The sequence below is a fragment of the Oncorhynchus masou genome, chromosome 1 (genome assembly GCF_036934945.1).
Source record: "Oncorhynchus masou masou isolate Uvic2021 chromosome 1, UVic_Omas_1.1, whole genome shotgun sequence".
NCBI lineage: Eukaryota > Metazoa > Chordata > Actinopteri > Salmoniformes > Salmonidae > Oncorhynchus > Oncorhynchus masou.
The window spans coordinates 43,953,958-43,976,940 of NC_088212.1; the positions used below are offsets into that span (position 1 = coordinate 43,953,958).

The window sequence follows — 22,983 nt, forward strand, 5'->3', positions numbered from 1 at the left end:
ATAGACGTGGGGTATCACAAGCCACCCACTGGCAACCACACACAGTGGATGTTCCCTGACCATCAGCTCATGCCCACACCAACACAAAACATGGATGGAAATCTACCGTTGACCCAATCATCGTATTGCACCGTGGTAGATAAAAAAGACCAATCTAAACTAATATGCTACACGCATACAGCATCTGGGATATTCAATGTCGGGTGAGTGTTGATAGCTATCTAGCCATTTCCGTATGGATAGAAACCAAGCGTTATAACAACGTAAACTGACCAGAAAACTGACCTAGCGAGCTACAGTAGTTGTGGACATGTAGGTAGGTATTTATTATACATTAGCTATTATACAGTTTTGCTCAAATAGAGAGGTGATCTCATCGACTCGGGTGAATCACAGTAAGCTCGTGCTGGAGTGTTCAGGTTAGTGCTAACAACAATAACAACAACAAAGCTGCCGCCAGTGGTACCATATAGATATTGCTATAATAATGCAGCTAACATCATACTTGTTTTCTCTTTCAGCTTGACAAATGCCTTTGATGTGTGGAGCACAGATTTCACTGAGGAGACATTGAACCAGTTTGTATGTATCCTGTAAAAATATGTAGGTTCTTAATGCATTATTTTGGCATTTCCCCTCTGTATATGATAACAAAATGACATGCACATTTATTTTCAGAGACAGAAGTTTGCCTTAAAGTCAACAGAGGATTATATCCTGAAAATCAGGTATGTTTATCCCATTTCCCAGTATATTTTAATCCAAGGACCTCATGGACTCCTTGAGATCCTTACAAGATCCTTTACACTTCCCATGCCTTTACAATACTTGCATATTCCTCCCCTCTCCTCTCCTATGTTCTTCCAGGTCTGCGTGTGGGAGTGGGAGTGTGTCGGTATCGGTGGAGGACACCAATGCAGTGCTCTATGTAGCGGCCAGTCCAGGAGACCTGAGTGTGACTCTGTCCAGACTAAAAGAACAAGAGGCTAAAGAGGTCCTGAGAGAGCTGCTGTTTAGAATGGCAGACAGCCTGACCAATTTAAACAATACTGGTGAGGTTAGGGACAAAGCTCTTATACAGCATACAAAGTTCTCCTCACATACTGTACTCTTTCCTATCTAGGGAAGGCCTTGCTAACTGCTGTTACAGAATGCATGTGTACTCTTACCGCACTGTCTTTATGTTCTCTGTTGTGTTACTATGTTCTCTCCAGCAGGCCCTGCCTCATTCAGTCCTGGGAAGAGTCCGCACAAACGGAATACAGGTGCTGTGTGACAAGTTCTCTTCATCTTCTTTTTTCTGTAGACATGTATTTTTAGTTGCCTTGGTAAATTACAATAGAACATAGCTCATCCTCTAACGTATGAGGATGAGCTATCCACATAGCTCATCCTCATAGAGGTGTATTAGGAACAATGATGTATAGTAAATGCTACTCTTACTCTTTCAGACTTTGAGCCAAGGAGACACCAGCAGAGTGGCCAAACTATGGCAGTCAAGAAGCGTCTCCCAGGAGATTCTCTCATCAACCCAGGAACTAAGAGGTTCATCACCTATACATCACCTTCTCACTGAGATCAGGACAGTGACTGTGTCCCAAATGGCTCCCTATTTCATATATAGTGTACAATTTGTTTTTACCAGGGCCCATAGGTCTCAGCTTAAAAGTTGTGCACTATAAATGGATATATATTTGATCAAAAATAGTCCACTAGTTTAAAAGGCTGACCCCTGGTCAAAAGTAGTGCACTATAACTGGAAGAGGGTGGCATTTGGGACGTAGAGAACAGACGGTCTTTACATACTGTATTTACATGCATCTGCATGCAAATAATGTAAAGAAACAAGTTCACTATTATTTATGTTTTTCTGACCTTTTTCAGAAAGCGTCAAGCAACCGGGGTGGCATTTGATGAAGAAGACGATCAATGATAATTTGCTAAGAGGAATGACCACAGTTGCTTTCCATCCTTGCTGTCACATTTATCCAGCATACAAACAATATAGTGCATGAATGTTCTTTTAATCCACTAACACTAAGCCATACAGCTTCAACAAAAAATCCAAAATGGCACTCATTCCCTATTTGGTGCACTACTTTTGACCAGATCCCTATGGGTAATGATTAAAAGTAGTGCACTATATAGGGTGCAATTTTAGACGCACTCTTATCATTACCTCAATCACTGTGGGAAGACTTGAAACATGTCTTCCCCAAAAAAATTCTCCCCAATTTTCGTGGTATTCAATTGGTAGTTACAGTCTTATCTCATCGCTGCAACTCCCGTACGGACTCGGAGAGGCGAAGGTCGTGAGCCGTGCGTCGTCCGAAACACAACCAAACCAAGCCGCACTGCTTCTTGACACAGTGCCCGCTTAACCCGGAAGTCAGCCGCACCAATGTGTTGGAGGAAACACCGCTCACCTGGCGACTGTGTCAGTGTGCACTGCGCCCGGCCTGCCACAGGAGTCGCTTGTGCGCAAAGGGACAAGGACATCCCTGCCGGCCAAACCCTCCACTAACCCGGACGCAGCTGGGCCAATTGTGTACCACCGCCCCATGGGTCTCCCGGCTGCGACAGAGCCTAGACTCGAACCCAGAATCTCTAGTGGCACAGCCTTAGAGCACTGCGCCACTCGGGAGTCTCATATTTTAATCTTTTAACTTTATAATAAGCATGACTTTTTAAAGCTATTCTCCTTGTCCAATCATTCATGTCGATTTGTTCTAATAACATAATTATAATTTTTAACAAGTTAGTCAAATCTGCTCAGGAAACCATGAAATTGATAGTGTATATCAGGCTGATTCTCATATTTTTATTGTTAGCAAAATGACTGCAAGCCTTCAAAGAGCATGCACAGTAAAATATTTGGTTCTAATACCTAATGTTGAAGGTAGCTACTAGAATACTAGAATTAAATGCATGATTAAAACCATAGATAAAAATAACCCATTGATACCTGATTTATTTGTCATTTTCTTGTTTAAAAATCCAGATCACCCAACGTGAAGCACAGTATACAGAAACAACAGTAGATTCAGCAACAAGTCCAAATGTAACGCAAGAAGAACAAATATGAACAGATGCTTTACAACAGAAAAATGTCAGACACATTTTCATAAAATATATAGATATATATTATATTCATATGCACACATACACTACCTGGGTAAATTCCAAAGCATTTTCGCTTTAGAGCAAAGCCAAGTAATCACTAGATTGATGAAGAAAAAAAAATCATCGTATTTGCACCCATGTAGAATTGCACCCAATTCTCATATTTGCTGGTGTCGTTTAAAAAAAACTGTTTTTGTTTTACTTTTACTCCAGAGATCTTTGAACAATAAGTTCTTGTCAATTTTACATTTTTTTTTTTAAATCAAGCTTTTTTTTGCTCAGGGAAAACTTCAAATACCTTTTTAAGTATTCAGAGATGTTGGGTGGCAACAACAGTTGCAATAGATCAAATAATGATCAAAACCATCTAAAATGGTTCTAAACCACATCGCTGTTCCTTTGAGGTCCAGAGTCACAGAACTCTAGTTAAAGCAGAGCATCACGGTCATCATTTAGTCTTGAGTTAAAGGACACAAGTTAACCTCAAGTTCATTACATCTTTCCTCACGGCTTTTCAGCTCCCAACATATACAGGTAGCATTAATTAACACATTTCAAAGACAGGCATTCTCATATTAGTTCACATGAAAAATAATTTCACCTACTTTACATTCTGAGGAAAACAAATTACAACAATTTGTTTCCTTGTTTAATAGTAAAAGGATAACAAACACCCCAGTCAAGATATTTTTTTCAAATAAGTCCAAATAGGTCACCCATTAAGAAATCAATGTGTTAAATTACATAGAATTAGTCCACGAAATAACTTAAGCAATTTCTGAGAGGAATTAAGAGAGATCACAACTATATCTTTACAACACAAACACCCCATGAACATATCCATTTCAAATCACATGGCAACATACATATTCAAGAAATGACAAACATTTCTCTTCATTAATGACGTGGTGTGGGTGTTCTTCAAAATTCCTAATGTGCTCCAACTTCCAAAAGAAAAAGTCAGCTGACTTGAAAGCATCTTGTAAATCATACAATCTCAAGTTCAAACTAAACAATGATCAGAAAGTTCAACTTCTTTTTCTCACAGTGATGGTAGTGCAGTAGTGTATGCTTATTATTGTAAATCCTGTATGCGTCATTTCTTATCGGTATTACAGGATAGAATTATTATTAAGTTCAGTTCTTTTCACGGTTTTTGATTACTTAAATTATCTTGTTGATTACCTTCATTGTAAAGTAAGTTATTACATGGTGTCCAACATAGGATCTTGTTGAAAGAAACAAATCATTATGAGTTGTAGAAGCACAAAATTCAGCATTCAGTAGAAAGTGCTCTAATTATCATGTCGAGACAAAAATATACAGTGTCCAAATGAAGAGGCTAGAGATTTGGGAGGCACCATCATCATCATCAACATATAGAATCATTCTGTTACATTCTCTTAAAAGAGGAAATCTGGTGCAGCTATCCTCTGACTCACTTAGTCTAGTAAAGTGATTTCAAATAAAAGGCCAACGATTCAGGACTCACGTCAAAACTTACTTAGCTATCAACCATCATCAGTTATTTCGAAATCAATCACAGATCAGGTATCTGTCCTGTATACATTTTGAAAATAAATCATTCTTCTTGCCACAGAAAAATATAGATATATATACTGTATGACACAACACTAGTTTGACTGGTTTCATGACAGCATGCTCTCAAGGCAGGTAGAGGATTTTAAAGGGGGGGGGTGGAATCTCTGGTTGAATAGGAACAGTGAATCCCGAATGGCACCCTATTCCATTCAGTACATGATGCACTACTATTGAACAGAGCCCCATGGGCCATGGTCAAAAGTAGTGCACTATATAGGGAATAGGGTGCGATTTAGGATGCATTAGTGCACTATATAGGGAATGGGGTGCGATTTAGGATGCAACTTGTACTTTGGCAGGGACGGAACAAATTTGACAAATGTTGAATCACAAATTCACTGCGTCAAACATCTGATAAAAGATTAGACTCAGTAAGGTGGTCATATCAGAAGGAATTATATGATATTTTGTGACATCATCGGCAGTGAATGAAGCCAACTTACTAGTAGCGACATACCTAATCAGACCTTTGATTTCAGTCCTTTCTAGATGGACCACATTGGTTCAGTGTTCCCATCTATCAATATATATTTAAAAAAATACATATAAACATTCCTATAATAACATATCTCCATTAAAATGCAAGCATTCTCACCGTAGCAGTATGTTCCTCAAGACAGAAGACCGATCTCTTCGTCACCTCAGCCTTTAACCATGGCTAACTCTGTGACAGCTTTGAGAGGCTGACTTCACTTCTCTGTCCTTCTCTTCTCTGTCCCACTGTGTCTCCTTCTCCGAGTCCAATGCCCCAGTCTCTGTCACTGTTAGGTGCTTGAGGCTAAAAATGAAATGTATCTTACTTTTCCCTTGGGGAGATAGAGACGGTCCATTCTCTTCCTAGTACATGTAAATCAGTGGAGGCTGGTGGGGGAGGAGCTATAGAAGGATGGACTCACTCAAACATTCCAGCCATTACAATGAGCCCTGCCTCCTATAGCTCCTCCCACCAGCCTTCTCTGATGTATATTTCCTCCTCTCTTTCTAGGCACACCCTCTCTGAATTTCCTCCTCCCACTTTGTATATCTAGCCACACCCTCCCTGAGTTTCCTCCTCCCACGTTGTCTGTCCAGCCACGCCCCCTCTCTGAGTTTCCACAGTTCAACAGACAGTATCTGTGTTAAAGGAGAGCTCCACCTGCCATGGAGACATACCGGTGATTAGTAAAGGATAAAATACAGTCAAGTTTACTTACACTGTGCAGATCACACTTAAGTACATAACTGTATCTATGTAGACAACATCCCATCTCACTTTCTCAGTCTTCTCCTCTCCACTCAAACCCTCTCTTCCCTTTACACCCTCTCCTCCTCTTTCTCCTCTCTCTTCCTGCCTCTCACCCTCTCCTCTTCAAAGCTGATGAGGCCCTCATCGTCGTCACTCTCCAGTTCCTCCGGCTCTTCGCTGACCAGGGCGCTGAGCTCCGTGTTGGCCGGCCGGGGCCTCAGCAGGGTGAGCAGGCGCTGCAGGGGTGACTGGCCTCCACCAGGGGGGGAACTCTCCTGCTGCTCCAGGTTGTCACTTTGCTTCTTGGCAAAGTTCACGAACACCTAGGGAAGGGAGAGAACGCAGAGAAACAAAGACAAGGGGATATAATTGAGACTTTTTATTTGAGATGTTTCAGCTGCAAGGCCTTCCTCAAGTCAATAAACAAACATGAAAGGGAGAAATAACGTTCACTTTTACTTGAGTCATGTTCTGTTAAGTTATCTTGACTTATACTCAAGTTTGAAAATTGGGTACTTTTTCCCCACCACTGGAAATGACTAAAACACAGTGTAACAGTAACTCACATTGTCCAGTGTGGTCTGGCTGACAGAGTAGTCCTCTATCCCCAGCACCCCCACCACCTGCTCCATCTTACTGAACACCTGGGCCAGGGAGATCCTGTCGGACTTCAGCTGGAACTGGACTTTGGTGTGGTGGCGCTCCTGGGGGTGGATTCAATTCAAACAACTTGTCTTAATTGCAATCGCGTTTTTTTTCCCTGCCACTGACTCTGCTGATAGCAGTTATGTCAAAGAAGAGTCTACCTGAAAAAACTGGGATAAGTGATCCAACTAAACTTAGGGTTCTACTCATTCTGTAAAGCTGAAGCTTTCATTTTAAGGTCATTTCCGATTGAGCCGACAACATACATCGCGAATGCATTCTCTGCTAGAGTAGGAACATTGCCTTTAAATTTAAATCACGCTGTAAAGCTGAACTTCCTCGATGCGGAATGAATAGAGCCCTAATTGAATGCACTGACTGTAAGCGCTCTGGATAAGTCTCGCGTATCAAGTTTTAATGTCACGTGCAAAAGTTCAGTGAAATGCCTTTCTTGCAGGCTCCAAACCCAACAATGCAGTACAAAAAAATAGCACATGAGCGTCTGCTAAATGGCAAATGTAATGTGTACCTTTAGTACAGCCTCAGGGAAATTCCTGTTGAAGAATCTCACCACCTCCTTCACATTGGAACTGGTTCTAGTCCGCACTGTGATCATGTAACCATCACCAAACCTAAGGAAGGGACACAACCAGGATGAGAGTAGACAAGACACACAGGCCATGATTGCTTAATTTAGAAATTCAACCTTCTTCCTTGAAGTAATCCCAGATCTAAATTGGTTGGATTGGGAGAGTAATAGGGTGGTAACCTTGCTTACATCTATCTAACCACATATGGATCTGTGCTTACCTCAAGGAAATAAGGAAGGAAGGATGCATTTCTGAAGTATTTCAACAGGGTCACAGATGACATAACAGGTCGTGTAACCGTATAGACAAACGACAAGTTGAAGGAAGGAGGAAATAGAAAAAAAAGAAGGGTGATTCAAAGATGATTACAGATGAGTTGGCATCCCATAATGTCTTCAGCTTCTGGTTGGCCTAGCAACAGAGTGAGGCCACACCCTGCATTAGCTGAGTGAGTGTGCACTTCTGCTGACCTGTTCTTGAGGTGCTGGATGCTGCCCAGGCATTTGAACCTGCCGTTGACCATGATGCCCAGTCTGGTGCACAGAGCCTCACATTCCTCCATACTGCAGAGACAGAGACATTCACAGTTGACATTTTAGTCATTTAGCAGACATACTGACAGTCACTGCTATCGGCAGAATCAGTGCCAGGAGGACAAAACAAGCGTGGGTGTGAGTGCAAGGCAGGGGATAGCAGACGTCTTACCCACAACACTTCAATAATACAGATAGTAGTAAATACATTAGCAGCACACAGTATGCAGTACATGTCTGATGAGAATGAGTGTCTCACCTGTGTGACGTCAGCACCACAGAGCGTCCCGTCTTGATGATATCAAGGATGAGGTTCCAGAGGAATCTGCGGGCCTTAGGGTCCATCCCTGTAGTAGGTTCATCCTGGACAAACACAGAACAGGACACAATCAGAACTGAGGGTATTCAATCTTATCCAGAGGAGAATATGTATTTTTGTAAGTATTTTAGAATTTTTCAAACAAAAGACAATATAAATATTTTGTTTTAAATGAAGAGAACCAAAAAATATATAATAAAATAAAAATTAGCCAGAGTCCTATGGTCCCTGGTCAAAAGTAGTGCACTATATAGAGAATAGGGTGCCATTTGGGTCCCACCCATGGTGATGGGGTTGAGTGAGTCTAACCAGGAAGATGAGAGAGGGGTATCCGATGAGGGCGATGGCAGTAGACAGCTTGCGCTTGTTTCCCCCACTGTAGGTGCCAGCGGGCTTGTCTGCATACTTGGAGAGCTCCAGTTTCTCTAGGGCCCATGAGACCACCTGAGAGGGGAAGACAAAAGTAAACGAGGAACTTTTCAACAACATCGATTCAGAAAAATAACACAGTAATATAATATTTTGAATGTGAAATGTGGAGTGTGTGTGTGTGTCCTGCTTGAGAGTGTGTGTGTGTTGTAGCCGTACCCTCTGCTCGTCCTTCCAGGGGATGCCTCGGAGGCGTGTGTACAGCTCCAGGTGCTCTCTGGCTGTCAGGTCTTCAAACAAGGCATCAAACTGAGGGCAGTAACCAATGCTCTGCTGCACTCTCAACAGCTCCCTCAGGATACTGACAACACAACACAGATCCAGCTCAACAGAGTATGAGCACTGATCGAGGCTCACGTCCTCCCTGTCCATATAGTCTTACTGATGATCATCAAAAAGGCTAAACTGATTATAGATCAGCACTCCTGAGACAATTTATGAATACGGGCCATGATGTACAGATTTATTACTAAAACTAGCAAAACACATTGAGACGTGTATTGGAATTAGCAATAACCACTTCTGTATCAATCTCAGGTAGGCTACAGTACCAGTATCTGATATAAACCTTTACTAAGACTAGCATAGAGCATTGAGATTTGTGTTAGCATTGTGATTAAAGACCCATCTGGTGTACGTCCCAAATGGCACCCTGTTACCAATATAGTGCACTACTTTTGACCAGGGCCCATCAAATGTAGTACACTATAAAGGGAATCGGGTGCAATTTGGTACGCAAGACCTGGTGTATATGTAAAATACCTGTTTCCCCCTATGAAGGCCTCCCCTCCCGTGGTGCTCTCGTCACCAGTCAGCATCTTAAAGGTGGTGGTCTTCCCTGCTCCGTTCACCCCTAGGAGGCCAAAACACTCCCCAGGACGCACGCCCAGACACAACCGGTCAACAGCCAAGATACGACCCATCTTCCTCGACTTGTACACCTAGTGACACAGAGCATGGTATAAGGAGGGGACTATTTATGCATTGCGCGTTTTACATAACTCTAAAGTTTAAATAGCCTCATTGTAATGCACATTGTTGAAGAAAAATGTCTATTTAAATCATGCTGCCAGATTACAATGAGGTGCATAGAATTTTTTGCACAGATCTGTTCTGTTTTACACCACAAAAATGTTGCCTCTAGTTAGTGCTGAGCGATTGACCGAAATGTTGGTTATTTTTCGGTTGTTAAACAACTAATTGATGACATCAGTTAAATTATTTAATTCCAGTTGTAAAAAAAAATCTGTGAACTCAATGCGCACATTGCGCAATTTCTCTTCACATAAATCAGATCAAGCCCGAACTGTGCGATGCAGTATGGAGTTTCCAACAGGCCAATATTCTACATAGCTTAGCATGACAGAGAATGACAGAGCAGTTGCTTCACGAGGTATCTCAAATCAAATATCTCTACCTGAATATACATTATCTAAGTCAGTGATGGGCAACTTTGATCATGAGGGGCCGCAGTTGCTCACAGGCCTGCGTACCCACATCCATACATTTTATAGTTAATTATGTGCAATTCTACACATTGAGCGATTGATTCTACACATTGAGCGAAGAGGATTCTACACAACTTGCCATAGGGTGGAGAGAAATGTTTGCAGTTTAGTATGATATCTGAGTGAGACTGACTAACAAAATCAATGGTGGCCCCCCCGGGCCGGTAATTCGACCATGATTACTAAATTTAGATAGCTGGCCATTAGAATACATCTATAACATTGAAGCTGACATGGGCTAATTGAGTGACTGTCAATGACTGACATAACAAGAGAGAAACTGCTGATGAACAACCAAATTTCGAAATTGCATCTTGTGTATTCCACTATTCTAAGTCGTTTAGCCCCTCCAATTATATAGCCATATATGGATATATATGTCTCTTTGGGGGTGGGGCTCCGAGGAATTGATCCGAGGGCCTTCAAAAGAGAGGCATGCCACCAGTTGCCCATCCCTGATCTAAGTGATTGATAGGTCAGCAGGCATAAAAGTATGCCTTATTTACTTTGAATAGCTACTAAAATAGAGATTTTGTCAGACAGCAGCTTTATAGAGATAAGAGGACGACTTGGAATGAAATAATAAAGTCATCAAATAAAAAAATGCACTATACACAACAACTGAAATATTTTATTAAAGTAAAGTAGTGTGAATAAATTATGGTAGTAAGCAGTAATGGGCAGTCACTATCATCATGGGACTTTTATTAATTGTTTTATTCTGTGTTGTTATAGCATTCAACCCACATAATGCATAGTGCATTTCATGTTTTAAAAAGAATATAGAAATCAATTTTTTTAATAACTGAAGCGAAACGACCTCAAAAAGCACAAATCGCTCAGCATTACCACTAGTGTCTAGTGATACTCAATTGACCTTAATGCTATTAAACCTACTATACACTTATCTATTCTGGTCCTGAATCTAAATAAAGCACATTGGGATCTCTGTGTCTGTCTGACCTTGGTGAGGTTGTCAATCTTCAGCATGTCGTTGTCAGCATCTCCTCTCAGTACTCTCCGTCTCTCACAGGCCACATCCACATCATCATCCTCTATGAGCTGGCTGCTCACTGGTACTCTCCTGTTACAGTACACACACACACACACACACACACACACACACACACACACACACACACACACACACACACACACACACACACACACACACACACAGTCTTGTACAGCTAACACAATTCAGTCCCATTCAAAATCCTATTTTCCTTAACCCTAAATGTAACCCTAACTCATACTCTTGTCTTAACCCAAAAATCTAACTGTAACCCTAACCCTTAGACTAAACCTAGTTCCTAACCCTAATACTAACTATAACCTTAACCCTAAACCCCCTAGAAATAGCATTTGACTCTGTGGAGATTAACAAAATGTCCCCAGTTGGTCAAATGTTTGTTTGTTTATTATGCTTGTGGGGACCAGAAGCCTACACACACACACACTCAGAGTCTGCACAGACCTAGAACACTACAGTTGATCTTATTGGTGTCACACACACACACACACACACACACACACACACACACACACACACACACACACACACAAAAACACACACACACACACACACAAATGCATGCACATTGCACATATAGCACATTGCATGCACCTACACACACAAGCAGACACACATGCACACACACACTCACAAGGGTTTCCTGAGGAAGTTGTACTGACACAGGATGGTGATGAAGAATCCTACAAAGCCCTCGATTGTCATGGCTACCAGCCCTCGAGTCACAATGTCCCACTCAAATGGAGACTTGATCTTGTCAAACTGACCTGAGAGTTAAATATTTAAGAAAGATTGAATAGATTGATTAAATTCAACATGAGGAGGGCAGGATTCAAATGTACAGAACTTGAAATATAATTGAACTGTAACAATACCTATTTTAGCATAGTACTCATTGATGTATTCGTTGTAGGCCATTTCCATCAGGCCGTGACCCAGGTTGTAGTTTGGGAAGATAAGAAAACAGGACTTTAGGTAGCTGTTCACCAGTTTCAGATCCTGCAAGGAGAGACCAAAACACAGTGGTGTGAGGAAATGTTCAAATAGGGTTGCTAAATTCTGGTAATTTTCCCCAAATTCTTCGGTTTTTCAGAAATCCTGTTTAGAAGTATTGGGATTTCCTGCTTCTTCCCTCCTGATTTCGGGCAACTTTCAAATGGAATTTCAGAAAAACCTTGGGGAAAGTTCTATGAATTTTTTAATCTGTCAGTACACCAATACCGCCAGCACAGTAAAACACACACCTTGTCGTGCTCAAAGAGCTGCAGCAGGAAGGTGGCCACTGTGGCAGTGATGCCTATGAAAAGGTTGATGACGATGAGGAACACATAGGCTGTGCTGGGCACCTCGAAACAGAAGGAGGCCGGGTACATGATAGGAGTGATAGACCACCTGAAGGGAGAGAGAGAGAGGGAGGGAGGGAGAGAGATAGAGAGAAGGTTGAAGAGAGAGAAAGAGAATGAAAGAGTGGGGGAGAGAGAGAGAGAATGTATGATAATAGGCTATATTCATTAAACATTCATTACAGTTTCTTGATATCATCAAAGACAGTTAAGAACAGTAATGCATTATTCATAAATGATCAACAGAACAATGTCTATGCTTTTTTTCCAGGTTACCTGAATCCAAAAGCACATTTTCTGTGTATCCCTCATAATGGGTCTTAGATAAGAGAAGTGCTGATGTGTCTTCAGTGAAGTGCACTCACCCATAGAGGAGGAAGAGAGACAGGACCGCAGGGAAGTTGGTTGGGGATGTGTACGCAGGAAGGTCAAAGACAAACAGGATAAGGACACAGCACGTGGCAGGCACCAAGTAGTTCAACTAAGAGACAGAGTGAGACAGGAGAGTTTCAGTTAGATAGGCTGGCAGAAATAGACAATATCTCTCAAATATTCATAGGACCCTCTGTGGATGAACAGTACAAACAGACAGAAGACAGACAGGCCCTGGTAGGACTTGTTTCAGAGAGTACGGCTATAGGGAGCACTTGCCCGCACAACGCACACAATAACAAACTTCACCCCCCCCCCCTCACCATGTCCCATATATAGTTAGCCAGCCAGTAGATGACAGGGTCACATCCAGACACAAACTGCAGGTGCTTGGCCTTGGTCGACTTCTCTGCCACCAGAAAGACCACAAAGCTGGCTGGTACAAAGGACATGGCCACGATGATGAAGATAGCTATCACCACATCAGTGCCCTGGAGCCTGGAGGGACCAAAAGAAAGCTACTAAGACAGTGTCTGCATCCCAAATGGCACCCTATCCTCTATAAAAGGCCCAATAGGGGGTAGTGTGCCATTGGAGACACTGTCAGGTACTTTTCAGAAATGTTGTACCACATATAGTATAATATACAGTAACTGAATGCATAAATTCTTACAAGTAGTCCAGAGAGAGGCTTGCACTGGTACGGTTCATGGGGTGGTTGGTCAGTGTGATTCCTGCAGAATCAAGCACACATCAACAACATGGTTTAGATGGGAACAGATACTGATCCCCAGATACTAATACAAGGAACTAAGAAAATACATTTTCACATAAACAACTACCCAATTCAAATAATCCCAGCCAGAGTGCCAGCCTGTGCTATAATGCTAACTCCTTGTCGCCTGAGAAGAAAAGGGAGAAGTAAGAGTCTTGACTCCGCCCTAAATCTGTCCGTGTGAAAATACAGCGTGAAGCAGACGAAGTGGGAATTTGGTCAACATAAAATATGATTGCAAATTGCTACGTGAGGCTTATTTGATCTAAAAGAAGTTGGTAATGTTTAGGTTTTTACGAATGTATTGATATAAGTGTACGCCAGTGGCATTCCGGCAACTTTGAGAAAAACTATTTTATATCGGAGCTGTGCCTTTTGTTCACACAGATATCGGCCCTCTCATTGGCTCAGATTTTTCTGCCTCCTCTCATCTGCCTTCATTTATTTCCATTGCTAGAGTGGTCAGTGCAGTATCTTGTCAGTACATAGATAATCTTTGTTGTCACTCATCGTCATGGAGTTGGCAAGATAAAAAACTGATCTGGAACCAGTCTTCTGAGCATGTACAGGTAACACCGACATAAAGTGTCTTAATAGGGCGTTGGGCCACAACTAGCCAACAGAACAGATTCTACAAGCGTCTGGAACTCTATTGGCGGGACGCAACACCATTCTTTCATGAGAAATTCCATAATTTTGTGTTTTTCTGATGGTGTTGGAAAATTCTCCAGAAGCTTCCATAAGTATTCAACTGGGTTGAGATCAGGTGACACACACACACACACACACACACACACACACACACACACCCTTTAAAAACCTCTATGCTCCTTTGAAAGCCCTCTTTAACAGTCAGTGAGGTCTCTTCTAGTCATCGCGTAGCCAAAATAATGGGCAACTGGGCATTTTCAAACTTTAGCCTAAGCATGATGGGATGTTAATTGCTTAATTACCTCAGGAACCACACCTGTGTGGAAGCACCTGCTTTCAATATACTTTGTATCCCTCATTTACTCAAGTGTCTTCTCTATTTTGGCAGTTACCTGTATGTCCCCTCTCCCTATGGACAGCATCTCTTACCGTATGCAGCAGGGTTGCCCTTGCCTGGAGGCAGGTTGGCACGCAGGATGGCATTGTTGAGGACGTTGAGATAGGTTGGCATGCTGTGGTACCCTTTATTATTGAACAGCACCTATTGGGAGGGGACAATTCTGTCACTGGCAATGACACAGCAGCGCAAATAGCTAAGTGTAATAATAAACCTGTCCATCATACTGACACTTTTCTAGAGCTGGCCAGCTTTGTCGTTCTTTTAACGTATTGCATCTAGCTAGCTATAAATGGCAGAGCCCTTTTCCCTATATAGTGCACTACTGTAGACCAGCTAGCCCCCTTTAGTGCACTGTTTCCCTATATAGTGCACTACTGTAGACCAGAGCCCTTTTCCCTATATAGTGCACTACTGTAGACCAGAGCCCTTTTCCCTATATAGTGCACTACTGTAGACCAGAGCCCTTTTCCCTATATAGTGCACTACTGTAGACCAGAGCCCTATTCCCTATATAGTGCGCTACACCCTCCCCCTTTCAAGAAAATGCCATTCTGCTGACCTGAGCTGATCGGCGGACTGCTATTTTGCGAACCATGGGCGGAGTCTTTTTCCCAAAGGATGCTGGCATTCATCTGCCTTTCTGTCCCTATATTCCTGGCACTACTGTCCGCCCAGTCGTGTTCTCGCACACCCCGAGAGCTTCTGGTCAGCGGGGTGGTTTTTCCCAAGGATCCTCATCTCTCCCAAGCTGGGACTGATTTCTGTATGCTGTCACAGTGCCAGCCCTTTCAAGCTTAACATTCTTATCATTTATTGTCCTCCATTCCCTCGGAGAGAGAGCTTGATGCCTTGATAAACAGTCCTGGGCGACTACATTTCTCCTCTTTTGAAATTGTGTGTGTATGCGTCTGAGTCTGTTACCTGTGCCCGACCCCGGTGAGTCTGTTACCTGTGCCCGACCCCGGTTTAGTCTGTTACCTGTGCCCGACCCCAGTGAGTCTGTTACCTGTGCCCGACCCCAGTGAGTCTGTTACCTGTGCCCAACCCCAGTGAGTCTGTTACCTGTGACCAACCCCCCCAGTGAGTCTGTTACCTGTGCCCAACCCCAGTGAGTCTGTTACCTGTGCCCGACCCCAGTGAGTCTGTTACCTGTGCCCAACCCCAGTGAGTCTGTTACCATCTCCCGTGAGTCTGTTACCTGTGTGCCATTAAACCCCTACAACTCATCCAGACCCCAGTGAGTCTGTTACCTGTGCCCAACCCCAGTGAGTCTGTTACCTGTGCCCGACCCCAGTGAGTCTGTTACCTGTGCCCGACCCCAGTGAGTCTGTTACCTGTGCCCGACCCCAGTGAGTCTGTTACCTGTGCCCGACCCCAGTGAGTCTGTTACCTGTGCCCGACCCCAGTGAGTCTGTTACCTGTGCCCGACCCCAGTGAGTCTGTTACCTGTGCCCGACCCCAGTGAGTCTGTTACCTGTGACCCCAGTGAGTCTGTTACCTGTGCCCGACCCCAGTGAGTCTGTTACCTGTGCCCGACCCCAGTGAGTCTGTTACCTGTGCCCGACCCCAGTGAGTCTGTTACCTGTGCCCGACCCCAGTGAGTCTGTTACCTGTGCCCGACCCCAGTGAGTCTGTTACCTGTGCCCGACCCCAGTGAGTCTGTTACCTGTGCCCGACCCCAGTGAGTCTGTTACCTGTGCCCGACCCCAGTGAGTCTGTTACCTGTGCCCGACCCCAGTGAGTCTGTTACCTGTGCCCGACCCCAGTGAGTCTGTTACCTGTGCCCGACCCCAGTGAGTCTGTTACCTGTGCAGACGCAGTCTGTCAGAGGTGTAGAGGAGATACTCTGACACGTTGCGCCCAGTGATGTCTACCAGAATGTCCCCGGTGACCACCTTCATAAGGGGCGGCCGCCCCCCCACCCCGCTGGGGCAGGAGAAGCCCGTCCCCTGCATGGAGCAGATACAACGAACCAGCTCCCGAATGAACAGGGGCAGGGTGGGAGGAGACGTCACCATTTCTAAAGACAGACACAGACAGAGGCAGGATTTTTAGGGAGGCTACTGTAGAGGACTCTAGTAAGCAAGTAGAGTAAGTAAGCCTTGTCTGAGCCAGAATGGCCGACACAGGACTCAACTGTAGCTATCAAATACAATTATATAATGTTGATATAATGCAATTATATGACACATAAAACATTAGCCTACATACGAAGTATAACATATATCCTTTTAGACAGTTTTTACCACCTGAGCATTGAGCACGGCGGTGGGAGGGGCGCAAAGACGTACCCCTGACAGTGGTAGGAGTGGTGGCAGTGAAGTTCCACAGCCCATCCTCAAAGTGAGTGTCGGGGTCATCGGAGGGGGCTGGCGAGGGGGGAGGGGGTACGAAGTTGGACAGTGGCACTCCCTGGGTGAAGGAGTCCAGACACATGGAGTCAAAGTAGCGGGCGGCCAAGGTCTTGCTGTTGTTGGCGCTGGGGTTGAGCGTCTGTGCCAGCTGGTCCAGGGTGCTGTTGAAGGGCGTTTTGAGGACGCAGGTGGCGCCCACGCCCGATGGCAGACGCAGCGTGTTGGCGATCTTCTGAGGGCTGGCATCCGGGGACAGTTTACTCCTGAGGAGAGGAAGAACAGGAGGCTGTTATAAAGCTACAGAAGGAAGCTTTACCACATCCATGTCCTGTAGATTAGACTAATGATGTTGTGTACGATGGGTGATAACTGAGACTCAGATGCACAAATGAACGCATAATGTTACCGGCCAGAAAGAAGGACACGATTATGGATGTGTAAAACAACGATATACTCGAGTGACATGCAGTCTCCTACTCCCATTGTCTGTCTGACCTGTACTGTGGGCGGTCTTCGTTGGCGTAGGGGATGAAGTTTCCACGGGGCTGGGTGTAGTTGTGGTACTGGGATGGGGACAGGATCAGTGGTGGCAGATCTCCTGGAGAACAGAAGACAGACATCACACCACGATGACCTACAAACACTGACAAACAGCCAAGTCAGGGTCAAGATCAGCTGTAGTTGAACTTGAGGGGAAACAAACGGTACCTGTCTGTCGTGCACTCACACCTGCACTTGTCTTCTTCTTCCTGCCACTGATTCTGCTCACAGCGGGTATTTCAAAGAAGAGTCCACATGCTAGAACTGTGATATGTGGTTGTTTTCTCCTACTAAACTTAGTTGACTACACTCCAGATAAGAGTGCCTGCTATATGACTAAGATGTTCAAATGTAATGTCACTTGTAGTTGTCCTCACCGATGGAAGGCACAGAGAGCGCTACAGTCATGGCCACGCAGACGAAGAATGCGGGCAGCAGGATCTGTGAGAAGAGGCCCTTGGTGTTCCTCTTGGCACAGTGGAACCTCTTGACGATGAGGCCGTGGAACTGGCGTAGCTTCAGCCACCAGCCCTCCAGCTTGAAGCTGCCCTGCCCCTCCAGGACCACAGGCTCAGGGGAGGCCTCCTCCACGTCCTCTGGAGGTAGAGAGAGATGGAGCGAGACAAAGAGAGACATTAGCAAAAGCCTAAAAACACCTCACATGGAGGAAAATGACTCTCATAAGCTCATCCAACCATACTATATATCTCATTGCCCCCAGTTGGCCAGGTACGTGTTGTAAAAGAGAATGTGTTCTTAAAAACATACCTGGTAAAATATAATGAAGATTGAAAAAAAAAAGGTATTCACTGAGTAACATCCTCTCGATGTCCTTCAGTCTCCTCATACAACAGTGGGACTCTTACCCCTCAGGCTGGTAGAGTGAGGGTCCCGTCCGTTGTCAAAGAGGCGGCAGTAGTCTCCGTAGAAGTCTGCGTGGAGCCCTTCCTCATCCCCCAGCACGGACCCCAGGGAGGAGGAGGAGCGCAGGGAGGATTGGCTCTGGCTGAGCCTGGAGCACATCACCAGGTTAGAGAGCTCTACCTCTGGCCTCTCCACACTGCTGCTGCTCCCCGCAGAGGCCCCGGCTCGGGAGGATAGGGAGAAAGTCAGTCAAATAAGTAATTAGTCAACCAAGGGGTTTTTTATCAATTAGAGAAGAAGGGAAGCTAAAATAAAATAAACACATTTGTGAAATTACTAGAATGTTTCATTTGTTTAAATAATGAACTGTTTTGCAATCAACTAATAATCCATTCTGAAAAGCATGTGTTGAACTAATCACTACCTCTGGCTTTCCAGAGCCCCCCACACCCACTGCAGCAGCAGGTTTCCCCACTGAGATACCGCCTAGGGAATCCTTCATGTCTGGGAGGAGAGAGAATTTAAGAGATCATGATTAACATTTAAAGATTTGCAACACCAACACTAAATAGATAACTTGTGAAACGTCTATGTCAGCATTTAGCTATTTGGCAAAGCAAACACTGTTTGCAAACTCAGCAGAAATGAAATTCATGATGTGTATCATAAATTATTAATGTAACGCAGCCCTCCCAAAATAACTTTATTGATCCGTGTAGCCGCAGACAGACACACAAAGCTTTGGTCCCACACACAAAAATAGAATTACTAGAATGGACATCCCTATTCAAGTCAATGATGCCATAATGGGTGGACTGGCAGTCATTTTGAGTGTACCCATAGAAGTAAAAGCATATTTCTTTGGTCTCACCGGCATCACTGTTCTCCAGGGACTGGTCCTCCTCCGACACCTTGAGGAAGACCTCCTCCAGAGTGGTGTCCATCACCCCGAAGCTGGTCAGAGCCAAGATGGCCAGATTTTGCTCCAATGCCTGGGAATAGGAAATATGGGCTCCGGTCAAAAGTAGTGCACTATAACGGGAATAGGGTGACATTTGTCTGTCTAAGTGAGTGCCATTTCTCTGTCTGTCTAAGTGAGTACCTGAAAGAGTCTCTAGGTCTTTGTCTGTCTATGTGTGTGGGTCAAGTCCCTCTAGGTCATGTGTCTCTCTGAGTGTGTGGGTCTTTGTCTGTATGTCTGTCTGAGTGGGAGGGTGTGTACCTTTATCTCTAGGTCTGTGTCTGTGTCTGTGTCTGAGTGGGTGTACCTTCATCTCTAGGTCTGTGTCTGTCTGAGTGGGTGTACCTTCATCTCTAGGTCTGTGTCTGTCTGAGTGGGTGTACCTTCATCTCTAGGTCTGTGTCTGAGTGGGTGTACCTTCATCTCTAGGTCTGTGTCTGTCTGAGTGGGTGTACCTTCATCTCTAGGTCTGAGTCTGTGTGGGTGTACCTTCATCTCTAGGTCTGTGTCTGTCTGAGTGGGTGTACCTTCATCTCTAGGTCTGAGTCTGTCTGAGTGGGTGTACCTTCATCTCTAGGTCTGTGTCTGAGTGGGTGTACCTTCATCTCTAGGTCTGTGTCTGTCTGATGTCTGTCTGTCTGTGTGGGTGTGTCTGTCTGGGTGTACCTTCATCTCTAGGTCTGTGTCTGTCTGAGTGGGTGTACCTTCATCTCTAGGTCTGTGTCTGTCTGAGGTCTGTGTCTGTGTCTGAGTGGGTGTACCTTCATCTCTGAGGTCTGTGTCTGTCTGAGGTGGGTGTATCTTCATCTCTAGGTCTGTGTCTGTCTGAGTGGGTGTATCTTCATCTCTAGGTCTGTGTCTGTCTGAGTGGGTGTACCTTCATCTCTAGGTCTGTGTCTGTCTGAGTGGGTGTACCTTCATCTCTAGGTCTGTGTCTGTCTGAGTGGGTGTACCTTCATCTCTAGGTCTGTGTCTGTCTGTCTGAGTGGGTGTATCTACATCTGTAGGTCTGGGTCTGTCTGAGTGGGTGTACCTTCATCTCTAGGTCTGTGTCTGTGTCTGAGTGGGTGTATCTTCATCTCTAGGTCTGTGTCTGTCTGAGTGGGTGTACCTTCATCTCTAGGTCTGTGTCTGTCTGAGTGGGTGTATCTTCATCTCTAGGTCTGTGTCTGTCTGAGTGGGTGTACCTTCATCTCTAGGTCTGTGTCTGTGTACTTCATCTCTAGGTCTGTGTCTGTGTCTGAGTGGGTGTATCTTCATCTCTAGGTCTGTGTCTGTCTGAGTGGGTGTACCTTCTCTAGGTCTGTGTCTGTCTGATCTCTGTGTCTGTCTGAGTGGGTGTACCTTCATCTCTAGGTCTGTGGTGGGTGTACTGTGTCTGTCTGAGTGGGTGTACCTTCATCTCTGAGGTCTGTGTCTGTGTCTGAGGTCTGTGTCTGTGTCTGAGTGGGTGTATCTTCATCTCTAGGTCTGTGTCTGTCTGTCTGTCTGTGTCTGTTTGAGTGGGTGTACTGTCTGAGTGGGTGTACATCTCTAGTCTGTGTCTGTCTGAGGTCTGTGTCTGTCTGTCTGGTCTGTGTCTGTCTGAGTGGGTGTACCTTCATCATCTGTAGGTCTGTGTCTGTCTGTCTGAGTGGGTGTACCTTCATCATCTGTAGGTCTGTGTCTGTCTGTCTGTGTCTGTGTCTGAGTGGGTGTACCTACATCTCTCTCTAGGTCTGTGTCTGTCTGTCTTCATCTCTAGGTCTGTGTCTGTCTGAGTGGGTGTACCATCTCTAGGTCATCTCTCTCTAGGTCTGTGTCTGTCTGTCTGGTCTGTGTCTGTAGTGGGTGTACCTACATCTCTAGGTCTGTGTCTGTCTGTCTGTGTGGGTGTACCTTCATCTCTAGGTCTGTGTCTGAGTGGGTGTACCTACATCTGTAGGTCTGGGTCTGTCTGTCTGAGTGTACCTTCATCTCTAGGTCTGTGTCTGTGTCTGTGTGGGTGTAATCTCTAGGTCTGTGTGTCTGTCTGAGCCTCATCTGTAGGTCTGTGTCTGTCTGTCTGAGTGGGTGTACCTAGCCTGTCTTCTAGGTCTGACAGCCTCAGAGGGCAACACATAGGATAGTTCAGTGTTGGAGTCAGACAACAGCAGACAGGACCCCACAAACTGACGAATGAACTGGGTGACCCGGGTCTCTGAGCAGGGAGACAGGGAGGAGGAGGAGGAGGAGGGGGACACGGTGGAGGGAGGCTGGGGCTGGGTGACCTGGTCTGGAGGCACAAACACACAGCATGATGGATGGAGGGAGGGAAAGGAGGATAAGGTGTATGCAGAGACCGGGGCAGCGGGAAAAGTAGAGGACAAAGATCATTTTCAAAGGCAAAATACTAGCTGTACATGTTCAAAGACTTTTAAAAGAGAAAGTGAAGGATGTTATAGAGAACACAGGAGGTTGGTGGCACCTTCATTGGGGAGGACGGGCTTGTGGTAATGGCTGGAGTGGAATATGTTGAATGGTATCAACTATATCAAACACATGTTTTCCATGTGTTGATGCCGTTCGCTCCATTCCGGCCATTATTATGAGCCATCGTCCCCTCAACAACCTCCACTGATAGAGAACAAATCCATCATATTCTAAAAGTGAGGGACAGAGGAAGTTTGTCATTGATAATAGACTGAGACAAGCTTGTGACAAAATGACAAAGAGAAACACACATATAAAAGACTCACCTCCGCTCTCACTCTGTTTCTTGACCAGGGTGAGTTTGTAGCCGTCTCCGTAGGTGCTCTTGAGAAAGAGTGGGGAGCCGCAGCACTTGAGTTTCCCATGGGAGATGATGGCTATACGGTCTCCTAACAGGTCAGCCTCATCCATGTGGTGGGTGGAGAGCAGGATGGTGCGACCTAGAAGCACAGTTGAAATGTTTCTCTTTCAATATACACCGAGTACACAAAACATTAGCAACACCTTCCTAATATTGAAGGCGTTGCCCTCAGAACAGCCTCATTTCGTCGGGGCATGTACTGTGCGTACTCTACAAGTTGTCGAAAGCGTTCCACAGGGATGCTGGCCCATGTTGACTCCAATGGTTCCACAGTTGTATCAAGTTGGCTGGATGTCCTTTGGGTGGTGGACAATTCTTGATTCACACGGGAAACTGTTGAGTGTGAAAAACCCCAGCAACTTTGCAGTTCTTGACACACTCAAACCGGTGCGCCTGGCACCTACTAACATGCCCAGTTCAAAAGCACTTCAATCTTTTGTCTTGCCCATTCACCCTCTGAATGGCACACATACACAATACATGTCTCAACTCTCAAGGCTCAAAAATCCTTCTTTAACATGTCTCCTCCCCTTCATCTACACTGATTGAAGTGGATTTAACAAGTGACATCAATAAGGGATTAGAGCTTTCACCTGGTAAGTCTATGTCATGGAAAGAGCTGGTGTTCCTAATGTTTTGTACACTCAGTGTGTCCTCGGCTTGTCACCAAAAGCACTCACAAACTTCTACAGATGCACAATCGAGAGCATCCTGGCGGGCTGTATCACCGCTTGGTGTGGCAACTGCTCCGCCCACAACCGTAAGGCTCTCCAGAGGGTAGTGAGGTCTGCACAACGCATCACCGGGGGCAAACTACCTGCCATCCAGGACACCTACACCACCCGATGTTACAGGAAGGCCATAAAGATCATCAAGGACATCAACCACCCGAGCCACTGGCTGT

At 44.9% G+C, this 22,983-nt stretch overlaps 2 protein-coding genes across 3 annotated transcripts in view; one reads left to right on the top strand and one right to left on the bottom strand.

The window, feature by feature from the left end:
- Position 1: 1 nt before the first annotated feature.
- Positions 2–2,954, top strand: LOC135544933 (protein PAXX-like). 2 transcript variants are annotated; one of them, XM_064972631.1, is made up of 7 exons: positions 2–203; positions 522–582; positions 679–728; positions 868–1,052; positions 1,215–1,265; positions 1,452–1,545; positions 1,885–2,954. In XM_064972631.1, exons 1-7 carry the CDS (start codon positions 49–51, stop codon positions 1,931–1,933), a joined length of 645 nt encoding a protein of 214 aa, XP_064828703.1. In that variant the 5' UTR covers positions 2–48; the 3' UTR covers positions 1,934–2,954. The 2 variants fall into 2 exon arrangements, with proteins under 2 accessions (XP_064828703.1, XP_064828704.1); XM_064972632.1 differs by having other exon boundaries at positions 1,218–1,265.
- abca2 (ATP-binding cassette, sub-family A (ABC1), member 2) overlaps positions 2,954–22,983 on the bottom strand; it is a 79,662-nt gene continuing 59,632 nt past the window's right edge. Inside the window, 28 exon segments of the mRNA XM_064972641.1 lie at positions 2,954–5,860; positions 6,064–6,273; positions 6,517–6,654; positions 7,125–7,227; positions 7,656–7,748; positions 7,978–8,081; positions 8,347–8,481; positions 8,626–8,767; positions 9,229–9,407; positions 10,938–11,058; positions 11,642–11,774; positions 11,883–12,006; positions 12,252–12,399; positions 12,716–12,831; positions 13,046–13,220; positions 13,396–13,456; positions 14,578–14,689; positions 15,108–15,194; positions 16,327–16,568; positions 16,840–17,165; positions 17,398–17,500; positions 17,820–18,038; positions 18,309–18,530; positions 18,721–18,810; positions 19,178–19,298; positions 19,409–19,418; positions 21,326–21,521; positions 21,985–22,158. Coding sequence (XP_064828713.1) covers positions 5,825–5,860; positions 6,064–6,273; positions 6,517–6,654; positions 7,125–7,227; positions 7,656–7,748; positions 7,978–8,081; positions 8,347–8,481; positions 8,626–8,767; positions 9,229–9,407; positions 10,938–11,058; positions 11,642–11,774; positions 11,883–12,006; positions 12,252–12,399; positions 12,716–12,831; positions 13,046–13,220; positions 13,396–13,456; positions 14,578–14,689; positions 15,108–15,194; positions 16,327–16,568; positions 16,840–17,165; positions 17,398–17,500; positions 17,820–18,038; positions 18,309–18,530; positions 18,721–18,810; positions 19,178–19,298; positions 19,409–19,418; positions 21,326–21,521; positions 21,985–22,158 — 3,920 coding nt within the window. The 3' untranslated portion in view covers positions 2,954–5,824.

Bases quoted from the DNA above. Each gene is read 5' to 3' on its own strand.
- LOC135544933 (XM_064972631.1), top strand. From the start codon at position 49: ATGTTCCCTGACCATCAGCTCATGCCCACACCAACACAAAACATGGAT. The intron at 204-521 runs GTGAGTGTTGAT...TTTCTCTTTCAG, and splicing joins TCTGGGATATTCAATGTCGG to CTTGACAAATGCCTTTGATG. The intron at 1,546-1,884 runs GTTCATCACCTA...GACCTTTTTCAG, and splicing joins ATCAACCCAGGAACTAAGAG to AAAGCGTCAAGCAACCGGGG.